The sequence below is a fragment of the Ranitomeya imitator genome, chromosome 8, assembly GCF_032444005.1.
Source record: "Ranitomeya imitator isolate aRanImi1 chromosome 8, aRanImi1.pri, whole genome shotgun sequence".
NCBI classification, from domain to species: Eukaryota; Metazoa; Chordata; class Amphibia; order Anura; family Dendrobatidae; genus Ranitomeya; species Ranitomeya imitator.
Genome location: NC_091289.1, coordinates 5848214 through 5863681, shown reverse-complemented (window position 1 = coordinate 5863681; position 15468 = coordinate 5848214). Strand labels below are relative to the sequence as shown.

Sequence of the window (15468 nt, the reverse complement as noted above, 5' to 3'; positions counted from 1 at the left end):
CAGTCATCTCGATACGGGAGATGTTTGAGAGATGTAAAGCCCTGCGGTGTGGGAAATATATTGTTAGTCTGGACCAAGCTAAAGCCTTTGACAGGGTTGATCATGACTATCTGTGGGCCACTTTGTCAAAGTACGGTATTCCGGGACAATTTGTGGATTGGCTGAAGACATTGTACAGAGAGATGGTGAGCTTTCCTCTGATTAATGGTTGGCAGGGTGACAGTTTTGGAGTTGGGGCAGGGGTGAGACAGGGTTGCCCACTGAGTCCCCTCCTGTACGTTTTTGTCCTAGACCCGTTTCTGAGGTCACTGCAGGAGTGTGATTTTCAGGGGGTGCCGGTCCCCCATTGCCTGCCTCTGAATGTTGTTGCCTATGCGGATGATGTGACGTTGGTGATCTCTAATCCTCGAGAGGTGCAGATGTTATCTGCGTCTATCAGAAGTTACTCAGAGGCCTCCGGGTCTCTGGTCAACCTTGAGAAGAGTCAAGCTCTGTGGACATTAGATACTGATCCCAGCTATGATCTGCGGCAGTTTGCCAAAGCCTCCACCCATATTAAGATCCTCGGGGTTAAATTTGGGAGGGATGATAATGCCACGCTAAATTGGGAGGAGAAATTGGAAGCCGGAAATGCAAAGGTTCAGCGATGGAAGAACTGGAGGCTGACCTACAGAGAAAGGGTCGCAATGTTGAAGACTTACCTGGTCCCTGTTTTCTTGTATGTCTCTGTCATTTTCCCTTTGCCAGAATCTTTCTCAGCGAGGCTCTTCAGCCTGTTCTTCCAGCTCTTGTGGGGGAATAGGTTGAACCTAATAAAGAGGGGAATAACCTACCTACGGCGGAGAGAGGGTGGGCTGGATATGTTGAATCCAAGGGTTTTCTTTGACTCCTTGTTTCTAAAGGTAAATTTTGGGAACATGGACTCAAACAGTAGCTCTCTGTGGGTAAACAGTATCAGGTACTGGATATTGCCTTTTGCAGAATCTTGGGTGCGAGGCGGCAGTCTCAAGAGGAGGAGATGGACAGGTGACCACCTCCCCCAGTATCTGGACTATGGTCTGAAGTGTGTTAGGAGGTGGGGACTGGAGAAGTCTTACATTGAGAGCAGTACGAGAAGAGACCTGTATGCTCATGTATGTAGGACGTTCTTCTACTCTCCACTGGCCCTGAGAGATTGTGTCACCACCACCCTGCAGGAAAGCCTTAGGTTCCTAAACGGGAAAAGACTTCCTCCTAAACTGTTTGACATCACTTGGCTTTCGCTGCATAGTCGGCTCTTTGTCAGGGGGAACCTGAAACACTTGAGTGTCTCCGATCGGAATTGTCCCCTTGGTTGTCAGCAGGAGGAGACTATGGAGCATTTTATATGTGATTGCTGGGAAGGGAGGAAGATCTGGGAGGAAGTGTCTGATAATCTAAAAATCCCCAGACTGCGGACTCTAAAGTATCCTGACATTATCTATGGTGTCCCCTCCACTGTTAGTAACATCGACAGAGAGACGATGTACATTATAATAAGCGTCATTAAATACTATCATTGGCACATGAGAACCCGGGTGTCACTGCACAATGAGCTGTTCGATCACACCGCTGCGGCTGCTCAGGTTATGTCAGAACTCCGGTGGATAAAATCGCTAGAAGTTGGAAGGAGTCCGAGAAATATTAAGTTATGGAGCAATGTAAAATTCAGTTAGAAAATATGATATGACTTTTTTTTTTTTTTTTTTTGTTTTTTTTTTGTTTTATTTTCTTCTACCTCCAGGTGTGGACACTTTAATTTATGTATCAATATGATCTGATTATTTAGTACTTGTGTATATATGACTAAAGTGAATTGTGTTTTGTAATTCTTGTAATTCTGGGTGATTTTTTGTTTTTATTATAATTGTATTTATGTTTGGTTTTTATAATAAAAATTGCCCCTATATACAAGAATATAACTACTATAATACTGCCCCTATGTACAAGAATATAACTACTGTAATACTGCTCCTATGTACAAGAATATAACTACTATATACTGCTCCTATGTACAAGAATATAACTACTATAATACTGCTCCTATATACAAGAATATAACTTCTATAATACTGCTCCTATATACAAGAATATAACTACTATAATACTGTCGCTATGTATAAGAATATAACTACTATAATACTGCTCCTATGTACAAGAATATAACTAATATAATACTGCTCCTATGTACAAGAATATAACTACTATAATACTGCCCCTATGTACAAGAATATAACTACTATAATACTGCCCCTATATACAAGAATATAACTACTATAATACTGCCCCTATGTACAAGAATATAACTACTATAATACTGCCTCTATGTACAAGAATATAACTACTATAATACTGCTCCTATGAACAAGAATATAACTACTATAATACTGCCCCATGTACAAGAATATAACTACTATAATACTGCTCCTATGAACAAGAATATAACTACTATAATACTGCCCCATGTACAAGAATATAACTACTATAATACTGCTCCTATGTACAAGAATATAACTACTATAATACTGCCCCTATGTACAAGAATATAACTACTATAATACTGCCTCTATGTACAAGAATATAACTACTATAATACTGCTGCTATGTACAAAAATATAACTACTATAATACTGCTCCTATGTACAAGAATATAACTACTATAATACTGCTCCTATATACAAGAATATAACTACTATAATACTGCTCCCTATATACAAGAATATAACTACTATAATACTGCACCTATGTACAAGAATATAACTACTGTAATACTGCCCCTATGTACAAGAATATAACTACTGTAATACTGCCCCTATGTACAAGAATATAACTACTATAATACTGCACCTATGTACAAGAATATAACTACTATAATACTGCCCCTATGTACAAGAATATAACTACTATAATACTGCCCCTATGTACAAGAATATAACTACTGTAATACTGCTCCTATGTACAAGAATATAACTACTATATACTGCTCCTATGTACAAGAATATAACTACTATAATACTGCTCCTATATACAAGAATATAACTTCTATAATACTGCTCCTATATACAAGAATATAACTACTATAATACTGTCGCTATGTATAAGAATATAACTACTATAATACTGCTCCTATGTACAAGAATATAACTAATATAATACTGCTCCTATTTACAAGAATATAACTACTATAATACTGCCCCTATGTACAAGAATATAACTACTATAATACTGCCCCTATATACAAGAATATAACTACTATAATACTGCCCCTATGTACAAGAATATAACTACTATAATACTGCCTCTATGTACAAGAATATAACTACTATAATACTGCTCCTATGAACAAGAATATAACTACTATAATACTGCCCCTATGTACAAGAATATAACTACTGTAATACTGCCCCTATGTACAAGAATATAACTACTATAATACTGCCTCTATGTACAAGAATATAACTACTATAATACTGCCCCTATATACAAGAATATAACTACTATAATACTGCCCCTATGTACAAGAATATAACTACTATAATACTGCCTCTATGTACAAGAATATAACTACTATAATACTGCTCCTATGAACAAGAATATAACTACTATAATACTGCCCCATGTACAAGAATATAACTACTATAATACTGCTCCTATGTACAAGAATATAACTACTATAATACTGCCCCTATATACAAGAATATAACTACTATAATACTGCCCCTATGTACAAGAATATAACTACTATAATACTGCCTCTATGTACAAGAATATAACTACTATAATACTGCTCCTATGAACAAGAATATAACTACTATAATACTGCCCCATGTACAAGAATATAACTACTATAATACTGCTCCTATGAACAAGAATATAACTACTATAATACTGTCCCATGTACAAGAATATAACTACTATAATACTGCCCCTATGTACAAGAATATAACTACTATAATACTGCCTCTATGTACAAGAATATAACTACTATAATACTGCTGCTATGTACAAAAATATAACTACTATAATACTGCTCCTATGTACAAGAATATAACTACTATAATACTGCCCCTATGTACAAGAATATAACTACTATAATACTGCCTCTATGTACAAGAATATAACTACTATAATACTGCTCCTATGTACAAGAATATAACTACTATAATAGTGCCCCTATGTACAAGAATATAACTACTATAATACTGCTCCTATATACAAGGATATAACTACTATAATACTGCCCCTATGTACAAGAATATAACTACTATAATACTGCCTCTATGTACAAGAATATAACTACTATAATACTGCTGCTATGTACAAAAATATAACTACTATAATACTGCTCCTATGTACAAGAATATAACTACTATAATACTGCCCCTATGTACAAAAATATAACTACTATAATACTGCTCCTATGTACAAGAATATAACTACTATAATACTGCCCCTATGTACAAGAATATAACTACTATAATAATGCTCCTATGTACAAGAATATAACTACTATAATACTGCCCCTATATACAAGAATATAACTACTATAATACTGCCCCTATGTACAAGAATATAACTACTATAATACTGCCTCTATGTACAAGAATATAACGACTATAATACTGCCCCTATGTACAATAATATAACTACTAAAATACTGCCCCTATGTACAAGAATATAACTACTAACTCGCATCATGTTCTCATACACTTTATGCAGTATTAGCCCTCTGTGTCTGTACTGCTACATACTTAGGCAGGTAACTGGTTCATGCAGCTTTACATGAACACCTGAGCCTTACACTATAGCTGGTCCGAATAACTAAAGCAATTGTTACCATCCACCTCTCGTGTCTCCCCTTTTCCCCATAGTTTGTAAGCTTGCGAGCAGGGCCCTCACTCCTCCTGGTATCTGTTTTGAACTGTATTTCTGTTATGCTGTAATGTCTATTGTCTGTACAAGTCCCCTCTATAATTTGTAAAGCGCTGCGGAATATGTTGGCGCTATATAAATAAAATTATTATTATATTATTATTATTACTATAATACTGCCCCTATGTACAAGAATATAACTACTATAATACTGTTCTATATACAAGAATATAACTACTATAATACTGTTCTATATACAAGAATATAACTACTATAATACTGCCCCCTATGTACAAGAATATAACTACTATAATACTGCTCCCTATATACAAGAATATAACTACTATAATACTGCCCCTATGTACAAGAATATAACTACTGTAATACTGCCCCTATGTACAAGAATATAACTACTATAATACTGCCCCCTATGTACAAGAATATAACTACTATAATACTGCCCCTATGTACAAGAATATAACTACTGTAATACTGCCCCTATGTACAAGAATATAACTACTGTAATACTGCCCCTATGTACAAGAATATAACTACTATAATACTGCACCTATATAGAAGAATATAACTACTATAATACTGCCCCTATGTACAAGAATATAACTACTATAATACTGCTCCTATGTACAAGAATATAACTGCTATAATACTGATCCTATGTACAAGAATATAACTACTATAATTCTGCTCCTATGTACAAGAATATAACTACTATAATACTGCCCCTATATAGAAGAATATAACTACTATAATACTGCTCCTATGTACAAGAATATAACTACTATAATACTGCCCCTATGTACAAGAATATAACTGCTGTAATACTGCCCCTATGTACAAGAATATAACTACTATAATACTGCCCCTATGTACAAGAATATAACTGCTATAATACTGCCCCTATGTACAAGAATATAACTACTATAATACTGCCCCCTATGTACAAGAATATAACTACTTTAATACTGCTCGTATGTACAAGAATATAACTACTATAATACTGCTCCTATGTACAAGAATATAACTACTATAATACTGCTCCTATGTACAAGAATATAACTACTATAATACTGCCCCCTATGTACAAGAATATAACTACTATAATACTGCCCCTATGTACAAGAATATAACTACTATAATACTGCTCCTATGTACAAGAATATAACTACTATAATACTGCCCCCTATGTACAAGAATATAACTACTATAATACTGCTCGTATGTACAAGAATATAACTACTATAATACTGCCCCTATATAGAAGAATATAACTACTATAATACTGCTCGTATGTACAAGAATATAACTACTATAATACTGCCCCTATATAGAAGAATATAACTACTATAATACTGCTCCTATGTACAGTATATCACATATTTGCGCTGATTTTGCAGATATATTTGTCGGTTTTTTTCTGCTCGTCCTTGTTCTGGCTCGTTATCAGGATTCCTTCATATTTGGTAATTTTCATTATGTAGATGAGACTTCTTGGCTTTGTTTCCGGACGTTCTCTGTTACAATGTGTCACTGTTTGGCAGTTTTTGTGTTTCATGCTGTAATGTTATTAACATCCAAGGGGAAAACGTGATTGAGAATATCCCAGGGATTTGTTCATTCATGAAATCTGGCAGATTTGATATCTGGACACCTGTGGACAGTCAGTGTCTAGGGCTCAGGAGTCGCGGAAGTAACAATTCCTTTACGGCACTACTGGATGAAGCTTTTGGATCTACTGCTGGATAGATGTGGAAGGAGACACTATTCCCTGTAGCTCCTCTTCTCTCCCAGGAGTCTGGAGTCAGGCGCCCCCTATCTGCCTGCTCAGGTCACTGCCGCAGATCAGGGGCCACTTCTATTAGAACTATTCCCAGTGATTAGTATTTAGCAATTTCTCGGATAACTCCGCTCTTCTTTGTTGCATTCTATGAAATCTATGCAGAGCGGGGCGTCCCCATGATAACTCTGTGAGGGGCCCCACACAACCACCATGGAAACTAAGCCTGGGAGTGCAGCTGTTTTTACCATCTCAGCTCCCAGCCAGATGCTGCAGAAACCCCCATAGCAGCTGAGCGATTGCTGCCGGAGAGCGTGAGACCACCGGAGTCCTCAGCCAATGGCTAGTGTTACCTGCTAAGGGGATTCCTTCTCGCTTCCAGGCATGGCATCACCCTCCCCGGGAGGCAGGCAATACCACTGTGACAACCGGATTCCTGGGGTGCCACATAGACAAGACCCCCAAGAATAATCACCACACACAGTCATCTGATCAGGGGTCTCCATATGGACAGAGCTGTGCTGAACCAGCGGTCCTAGAATGGACAAAACTATGCTGAACCAGGAGGCTAAGGATGAACATAGCTGTGCTGAGCCAGGATACTCAAGATGGACTTCGCTATACTGAACCAGGAGGCCCTGGATGGCTGGATGGACAGTGCTAGAGTGAACCAGGGGCCTCAGGATGGACAGCGCTATACTGAACCAGGAGGCCCAGGATGGACAGCGCTATACTGAACTAGGAGGCTCGGGATGGACAGCGCTATAGTGAACTAGGGGGCTCAGTATGGACAGCTCTATACTGAATCAGGTGGCCCAGGATGGACAGTGTTATACTGAATCAGGTGGCTCAGGATGGAAAGCACTCTAGTGAATCAGGAGGCCCAGAGTGGACAGCACTATAGTGAACTAGGCGGCTCAGGATGGACAGTGCTATACTGAAGTAGGAAGCCCAGGATGGACAGCGCCATAGTAAACTAGGAGGCTCAGGATGGACAGTGCTATACTGAACCAGGTGGCCCAGGATGAACAGAGTTGTGCTGAGCCAGGAGACTCAAGATGGACAGCGCTATTCTGATCCAGGAGACTCAAGATGGACAGGGCTGTGCTGAACCAGGAGACCCAGGATGGACAGTGCTATACTGAACCAGGAGGCCCAGGATGGACAGCGCTATAGTGAACCAGGAGGCTCAGGATGGACAGCGCTATACTGAATCAGGAGGCACAGGAAGGACAGCGCCATAGTGAACTAGGTGGCTCAGGATGGACAGCGCTATACTGAACCAGGTGGCCCAGGATGGAGAGCGCCATAGTGAACTTGGAGGCTCAGAATGGACAGCGCCATAGTGAACTAGATGGCTCAGGATGGACAGCGCCATAGTGAACTAGGAGGCTCAGGCTGGACAGCGCCATAGTGAACTAGGAGGCTCAGGATGGACAGCGCCATAGTGAACTAGGAGGCTCAGAATGGACAGCTCTATACTAAATCAGGTGGCTCAAGATGGACAGTGCTATACTGAATCAGGTGGCTCAGGATGGACAGCACTATAGTGAACCAGGAGGCCCAGGGTGGACAGCACTATAGTGAACTAGGAGGCGCAGGATGGACAGTGCTATGCTGAACTCGGAGGCTCAGGATGGACAGTGCTATACTGAACTAGGAGGCGCAGGATGGACAGTGCTATACTGAACTAGGAGGTTCAGGATGGACAGCGCCATAGTGAACTAGGAGGCCCAGGATGGACAGCTCTATACTGAATCAGGTGGCTCAGGATGGACAGTGCTATACTGAATCAGGTGGCTCAGGATGGGCAGCACTATAGTGAACCAGGAGGCCCAGGGTGGACAGAACTATAGTGAACTAGGTGGCGCAGGATGGTCAGTGCTATACTGAACTAGGAGGCTCAGGATGGACAATGCTATACTGAAATAGAGGGCTCTGGATGAACAGTGCTGCAGTGAACCAGGAGGCCCAGGATGAACAGAGCTCAACCAAATATTAAAGGACTACAAAACATGGGACTGTTCCTCCTGGGTTGGACCTCTGTGGCTTAAACTGAATGTTATCCTTATTCATGAAGCCTCAGAAGAATCTTGTAAGTGGATTTTATTTGTTTCTTGGAATTTTTATTCGGTTTTGGGTGTTTGTTTTTACGAGCAAAGAAATGAACAAATGTGAAACCCCCAATCTCCGGCCGAAGCTTCCAGCACTTTCTTTAATTTAATTTCCTGGTGCAGCGGTGAATGTCGTGTCGACATCTGTAACCAGCAGTTGTGTTCAATTACCGAGCGGCTCCGGTGGTTGGATCAGACCCTCTGTGCCAGGAAAGGAAAATGTGCTGCCCCTAAAAGACTTCTTAGAGGGGATCTCCATGCAGAGCTGATATTCAGATTCCTGGTGAGGAGGAAAGACGCGATATCTCCAGAATTAACTCCATTCCTTAATTTAGGGCTGAAATGTGTTCCCATCAATGACTGGAGGAACACAGAGAGTCATGTGGGAGGAGCCTATGTTGGATGCGCCCTCTGCTGGTAATGGGCTGTATTGCATGAGGATGGAATTCTATCACTTTAATGTGTAAAATATTTAATCTATGGAACATCACAAAACATTTTCCACCTCCTGATAAAAGGTCTGATAAGAGGAGCAGGATTCCTGGCTGCTATAACCTGGGCGCTATCACCTACCTGCAGTCCTCGGAGACGCTCAGGGGCAGGTTCTCACATTCTCCATGGTCAATGGACCACTGCTGACCGGCCGCACAGCACGTCTCCACCAGATCCTTAGAGGATCCTGGAAAAAGGAAAGAAAAAGTCACTGACAGCTGGAAATATCCATCATCCTCATCGTCATCATCAGAGAAGTCCGGAGGGTTCGTACAGTATTGGATGAGCTGCTCTTGCATCGCTCTTGTACAGGGGAACCTGGCCCAAAACCTCGACCCAAAACCGAATCCATATTCTGTACCTATTCATCCTTCTACCTGTAACCTGATCCACTGGTGGACACAGACGAGGCCCCTGTGCAGAACAGTAGAGGGGCCCTGGCCGTCCAATATCCTATCATAATGCACAATTCCACCTCCACCTGCAGCTGTGGCCCCTGACATCTTGGGTCCTTGTGCAGCTCCACAGGATATGTCCGCCCCTGACCTGATCCATCACCTTATCTATATCTATGACCCTTACAGAATCCCGCAAATAACCCTATTTATAACCGTATCAGCTTCCTTATCACGGCCTGTACCCACCTACAACCCATCTCTATCCCACTAATACAAAATCCCTCCACAATACATTGTATTCAACATGACCCAATACAGATGTGGCCACAAGTTATCTGATTGAGTGCAATGTTATTTTTTTTAAAAGTGTGGAGAATAAGGGGCAGGAGTGTGGGGAATAAGGGGCAGAAATCTGGAGAATAAGGGGCAGGAGTGTGGAGAATAAGGGGCAGGAGTGTGGAGAATAAGGGGCAGGAGTGTGGGGAATAAGGGGCAGGAGTGTGGACAACAAGGGGCAGGAGTGTGGAGAATAAGGGGCAGGAGTGTGGGGAATACGGGGCAGGAGTGTGGAGAACAAGGGAAAGGAGTGTGGGGAATAAGGGGCAGGAGTGTGGAGAATAAGGGGCAGGAGTGTGGAGAACAAGGGAAAGGAGTGTGGGGAATAAGGGGCAGGAGTGTGGGGAATACGGGGCAGGAGTGTGGAGAACAAGGGAAAGGAGTGTGGGGAATAAGGGACAGGAGTGTGGAGAATAAGGGGCAGGAGTGTGGAGAACAAGGGAAAGGAGTGTGGGGAATAAGGGGCAGGAGTGTGGAGAATAAGGGGCGGGAGTGTGGAGAATAAGGGGCGGGAATGTGGGGAATAAGGGGCAGCAGTGTGGAGGATAAGGGGCAGCAGTGTGGAGGATAAGGGGCAGGAGTGTGGAGAATAAGGGGCAGGAGTGTGGAGAATAAGGGGCAGGAGTGTGGAGAACAAGGGAAAGGAGTGTGGGGAATAAGGGGCAGGAGTGTGGGGAATAAGGGGCAGGAGTGTAGGGAATAAAGGGCAGGAAAATGGAGAATAAGGGGCAGAAGTGTGGAGAATAAGGGGCAGGAGTGTGGAGGATAAGGGGCAGGAGTGTGGAGAATAAGGGGCAGGAGTGTGGAGAACAAGGGGCAGGAGTGTGGAGAACAAGGGGCAGGAGTGTGGGGAATAAGGGGCAGGAGTGTAAAGAATAAGGGGCAGGAGAGTGGAGAATAAGGGGCAGGAGAGTGGAGAATAAGGGGCAGGAGAGTGGAGATTATGGGGCCGGAGTGCGGAGAATAAGGGGCCGGAGTGTGGAGAATAAGGGGCCGGAGTGTGAAGAATAAGGGGCAGGAGTGTGGAGAACAAGGGGCGGGAGTGTGGAGAAAAAGGGGCCGGAGTGTGAAGAATAAGGGGCAGGAGAGTGGAGAATAAGGGGCAGGAGAGTGGAGAATAAGGGGCAGGAGAGTGCAGAATATGGGGCCGGAGTGTGGAGAATAAGGGGCAGGAGTGTGGAGAATAAGGGGCAGGAGTGTGGAGAATAAGGGGCAGGAGTGTGGAGAACAAGGGAAAGGAGTGTGGGGAATAAGGGGCAGGAGTGTGGGGAATAAGGGGCAGGAGTGTAGGGAATAAAGGGCAGGAAAATGGAGAATAAGGGGCAGAAGTGTGGAGAATAAGGGGCAGGAGTGTGGAGGATAAGGGGCAGGAGTGTGGAGAATAAGGGGCAGGAGTGTGAAGAATAAGGGGCAGGAGTGTGGAGAATAAGGGGCAGGAGTGTGGAGAATAAGGGGCAGGAGTGTGAAGAATAAGGGGCAGGAGTGTGGAGAATAAGGGGCAGGAGTGTGAAGAATAAGGGGCAGGAGTGTGGAGAATAAGGGGCGGGAGTGTGGAGAATAAGGGGCGGGAGTGTGGAGAATAAGGGGCGGGAGTGTGGAGAATAAGGGGCGGGAGTGTGGAGAATAAGGGGCAGGAGTGTGGAGAATAAGGGGCAGGAGTGTGGAGAATAAGGGGCAGGAGTGTGGAGAATAAGGGGCAGGAGTGTGGAGAATAAGGGGCAGGAGTGTGAAGAATAAGGGGCAGGAGTGTGGAGAATAAGGGGCAGGAGTGTGAAGAATAAGGGGCAGGAGTGTGGAGAATAAGGGGCAGGAGTGTGGAGAATAAGGGGCAGGAGTGTGGAGAATAAGGGGCAGGAGTGTGGAGAATAAGGGGCAGGAGTGTGGAGAACAAGGGAAAGGAGTGTGGGGAATAAGGGACAGGAGTGTGGAGAATAAGGGGCAGGAGTGTGGAGAACAAGGGAAAGGAGTGTGGAGAATAAGGGGCAGGAGTGTGGAGAATAAGGGGCGGGAGTGTGGAGAATAAGGGGCGGGAATGTGGGGAATAAGGGGCAGCAGTGTGGAGGATAAGGGGCAGGAGTGTGGAGAATAAGGGGCAGGAGTGTGGAGAATAAGGGGCAGGAGTGTGGAGAATAAGGGGCAGGAGTGTGGAGAACAAGGGAAAGGAGTGTGGGGAATAAGGGGCAGGAGTGTGGGGAATAAGGGGCAGGAGTGTAGGGAATAAAGGGCAGGAAAATGGAGAATAAGGGGCAGAAGTGTGGAGAATAAGGGGCAGGAGTGTGGAGGATAAGGGGCAGGAGTGTGAAGAATAAGGGGCAGGAGTGTGAAGAATAAGGGGCAGGAGTGTGGAGAATAAGGGGCAGGAGTGTGGAGAATAAGGGGCAGGAGTGTGGAGAATAAGGGGCAGGAGTGTGGAGAATAAGGGGCAGGAGTGTGAAGAATAAGGGGCAGGAGTGTGGAGAATAAGGGGCAGGAGTGTGGAGAATAAGGGGCAGGAGTGTGGAGAATAAGGGGCAGGAGTGTGGAGAATAAGGGGCAGGAGTGTGGAGAATAAGGGGCAGGAGTGTGGAGAATAAGGGGCAGGAGTGTGGAGAATAAGGGGCAGGAGTGTGGAGAATAAGGGGCAGGAGTGTGGAGAATAAGGGGCAGGAGTGTGAAGAATAAGGAGCAGGAGTGTGGAGAATAAGGGGCAGGAGTGTGGAGAATAAGGAGCAGGAGTGTGGAGAATAAGGGGCCGCACTGGGAATATTGAGGCATCACAGGAACTTTATGGATTAGTCAATAAAATGTAACAAGGTGCGGAATGTTTATTATTGCCCGTCAGTAACTATAGAAACAGCGACTAAAGAGCGAAAACACTGAAGACGAAAAATGTGGAAACCAAAACTTGTGTCAGTTTTGGCAATGACTGTATGTAATCTGTCCTCGCCGGAGTCGCCCCTGTCTGCTCTATTCACCAGTCTATAACTTTCATTTATCTTTAAGGCTGCCGTCACACTAATGGTCAGTATTTTACATCAGTATTTGTAGCCAAAACCAGGAGTGGGTGATAAATGCAGAAGTGGAGCATGTGTTTTTATTATACTTTTCCTCCATTTGTTCCACTCCTGGTTTTGGCTACAAATACTGATGTAAAATACTGACCAAATACTGCTAGTGTGACGGCAGCCTAAGGTCAAGATCAGTATTTGGTCAGTATTTTACATCAGTATTGAAAGCTAAAACCAGGAGTGGGTGATAAATACAGAAGTAGTGACGTGTTTCTATTATACTTCTCGTCTGATTGTTTCACTCCTGATTTTTATTTAGAAATACTATGTAAAATACTGACCAAAAACTGAATGTGTGAACGTGTCCTTACCTCTCTACTATCGTATATGTACCCAACAATTAATAGTGTCTATATGCCAATCAGGCATCCAGTGAATTCCCTGGCCCATGTCTATCCAATCCATAAACTAGTCCACAACCTGACCTATAACCCGTCCATTATTCTACATATCACTATGGTCTATACATTACTCTGCCCATTATCCTATCCATACACCAGTCCATAACTCTACCTGTAACCTGTCCATTATCAGATATACTGTATACTCCCCCATATCTTATACAGTATATACCCAGCCCATCCTGGCCATAAACCGATCTATTACCCTCCTTATAACCGGCCATCCACCATCAGAAATACTGTATTTACTGCCATATCTTATATATACCCCAGTTCATATCCTATCCATACACTAGCCCATGACTCTACCTGTAACCCGTCCACTACTAGAGATATACACTCTCATATCCTATACTGTACAGTATACACCCCAGGCCGCCCTATCCATACACCAGCCCATAATGTTACCTGTCACCTATCCACCACTAGATATATACTGTGCACCCCCTTATCCTATACTGTATATACCTGGCCCTTCTATCCATACACGAGTCCATAACTCTAAAAATAAACATTTATGAAAAGGAAGCTGATGCCCAATGAAATGAGAAAAAAACTTTATTAATGCAACCAAAGGACAATAAACACACCTGTGTATAGAAGGAAAAACCAATGCAGATTATGCTACATTACTCAGAGCAATGATTGTAGCAATCCTTCCCACATGGACTCCAGCACAGGGAGCGCCTGAAAAATACCAGTGTAGATCAAATATAGCTAATATATACATATATACAGCTAATATATCAATTTGATATATAAAAATGCCTGTCGGCTGCTTACTCAGGTTGTATATTTCAATCTTCCCTTTATTTTTGGTTGTTATGTTTCATCATTTAATGTCGTGGTAATAAGTATGACAACTTTGGTCCTATAAGCCTTTGTATTGTACGGCTGCTCCGCACCAGCATCTGCCCTTGTAGCCAATATGGTATAACATTAGATTTGGTCATTTGTAGCTTTTTGCTGCACACTATTGATGTGATCTATTGATGCTTCACCAGGCACTTCCCCTCATTAGCACTTTAGATTCATTCTGTTGCACCTTAACTATGTGACTTATATATAAACATTTTTTGCTACTTTTTTTTTTTTTTGCTACAAACGTATTTACTAGCATTGCATAATGGCATGAATTTGCACTATTCATACATCATGTATTGACCACTTGCTTGTATGAATTTATTATAATGTGTCTAATTGCTTTGTGCATTGCTTGATGTGTCCATAGATAGTGTAGCCAGCTATACCGCACAATGGTTATATACAACTATGTTCTTTTTCATTCTATTGATATATTAGCTGTATATATTAGCTATATTTGACCCACACTAGTATTTTTCAGGTGCTCCCTGTGCTGGGGTCCATGTGTTACAATCATTTTTCTGAGTAATGTAGCATACTTTTTTTCCTTCTGTACACCTTTGTGTTTATTGTCTTTTGTTTGCATTAATAAAGATTATTTCTGATGTCATTGGGCACCAGCTTCCTTTTCTTATCGGTTTGGAAATATATGGAAGTGACTGCAAGACTATTTTGGGGTCAATATTGGGATTTCCAATCCATAACTCCACCTTTAACCCTTCCACTATCCGCTATATACACCCCCATAGCCTATGCTGTATATACCCCACCCTGTCCTATCCATATCCTAATGTAGAGATGCAGAAATCATCAGATATTTCTTCAGATTTGGGGATTTTGCCGCCTTTCACTTTATTCCGTATTTTCCCTTTTTCCGCTTGCCCCTTCCCTCTCGTTTTTTTCTCGCTGTTCCGTGTTTCGCTGGCGTTCCAGTCTTGCGTTACCCGGAGGGGTCGCGTCTCTCTTTGGTTCTGGTTTAGTTTAAATTCTTATGATACATTTTTTTTTTTTTAGTAAAGGAAAAAAAATAAATTTCTGGAAGTCAAAAACCGTGAAGCCGAGGAGGGCGGCTCCCAACGTGTTTGTAACAGCAACCGAGGGAATGCGGGATAATGTGAATATGGAGTGAAA

The 15468-nt window shown here is 42.5% G+C and overlaps 1 protein-coding gene across 2 annotated transcripts in view; it reads right to left on the bottom strand.

Annotated features, from left to right (window-relative positions):
* Nucleotides 1–15468, bottom strand: part of FBLN2 (fibulin 2) — a 109881-nt gene that overhangs the window by 34656 nt on the left and 59757 nt on the right. For both annotated transcript variants that reach the window (XM_069736152.1, XM_069736151.1), the window contains exon 3: nt 9373–9478. In XM_069736152.1, the coding sequence (XP_069592253.1) occupies nt 9373–9478 (106 nt within the window). The remainder of the gene's footprint in view (nt 1–9372; nt 9479–15468) is intronic.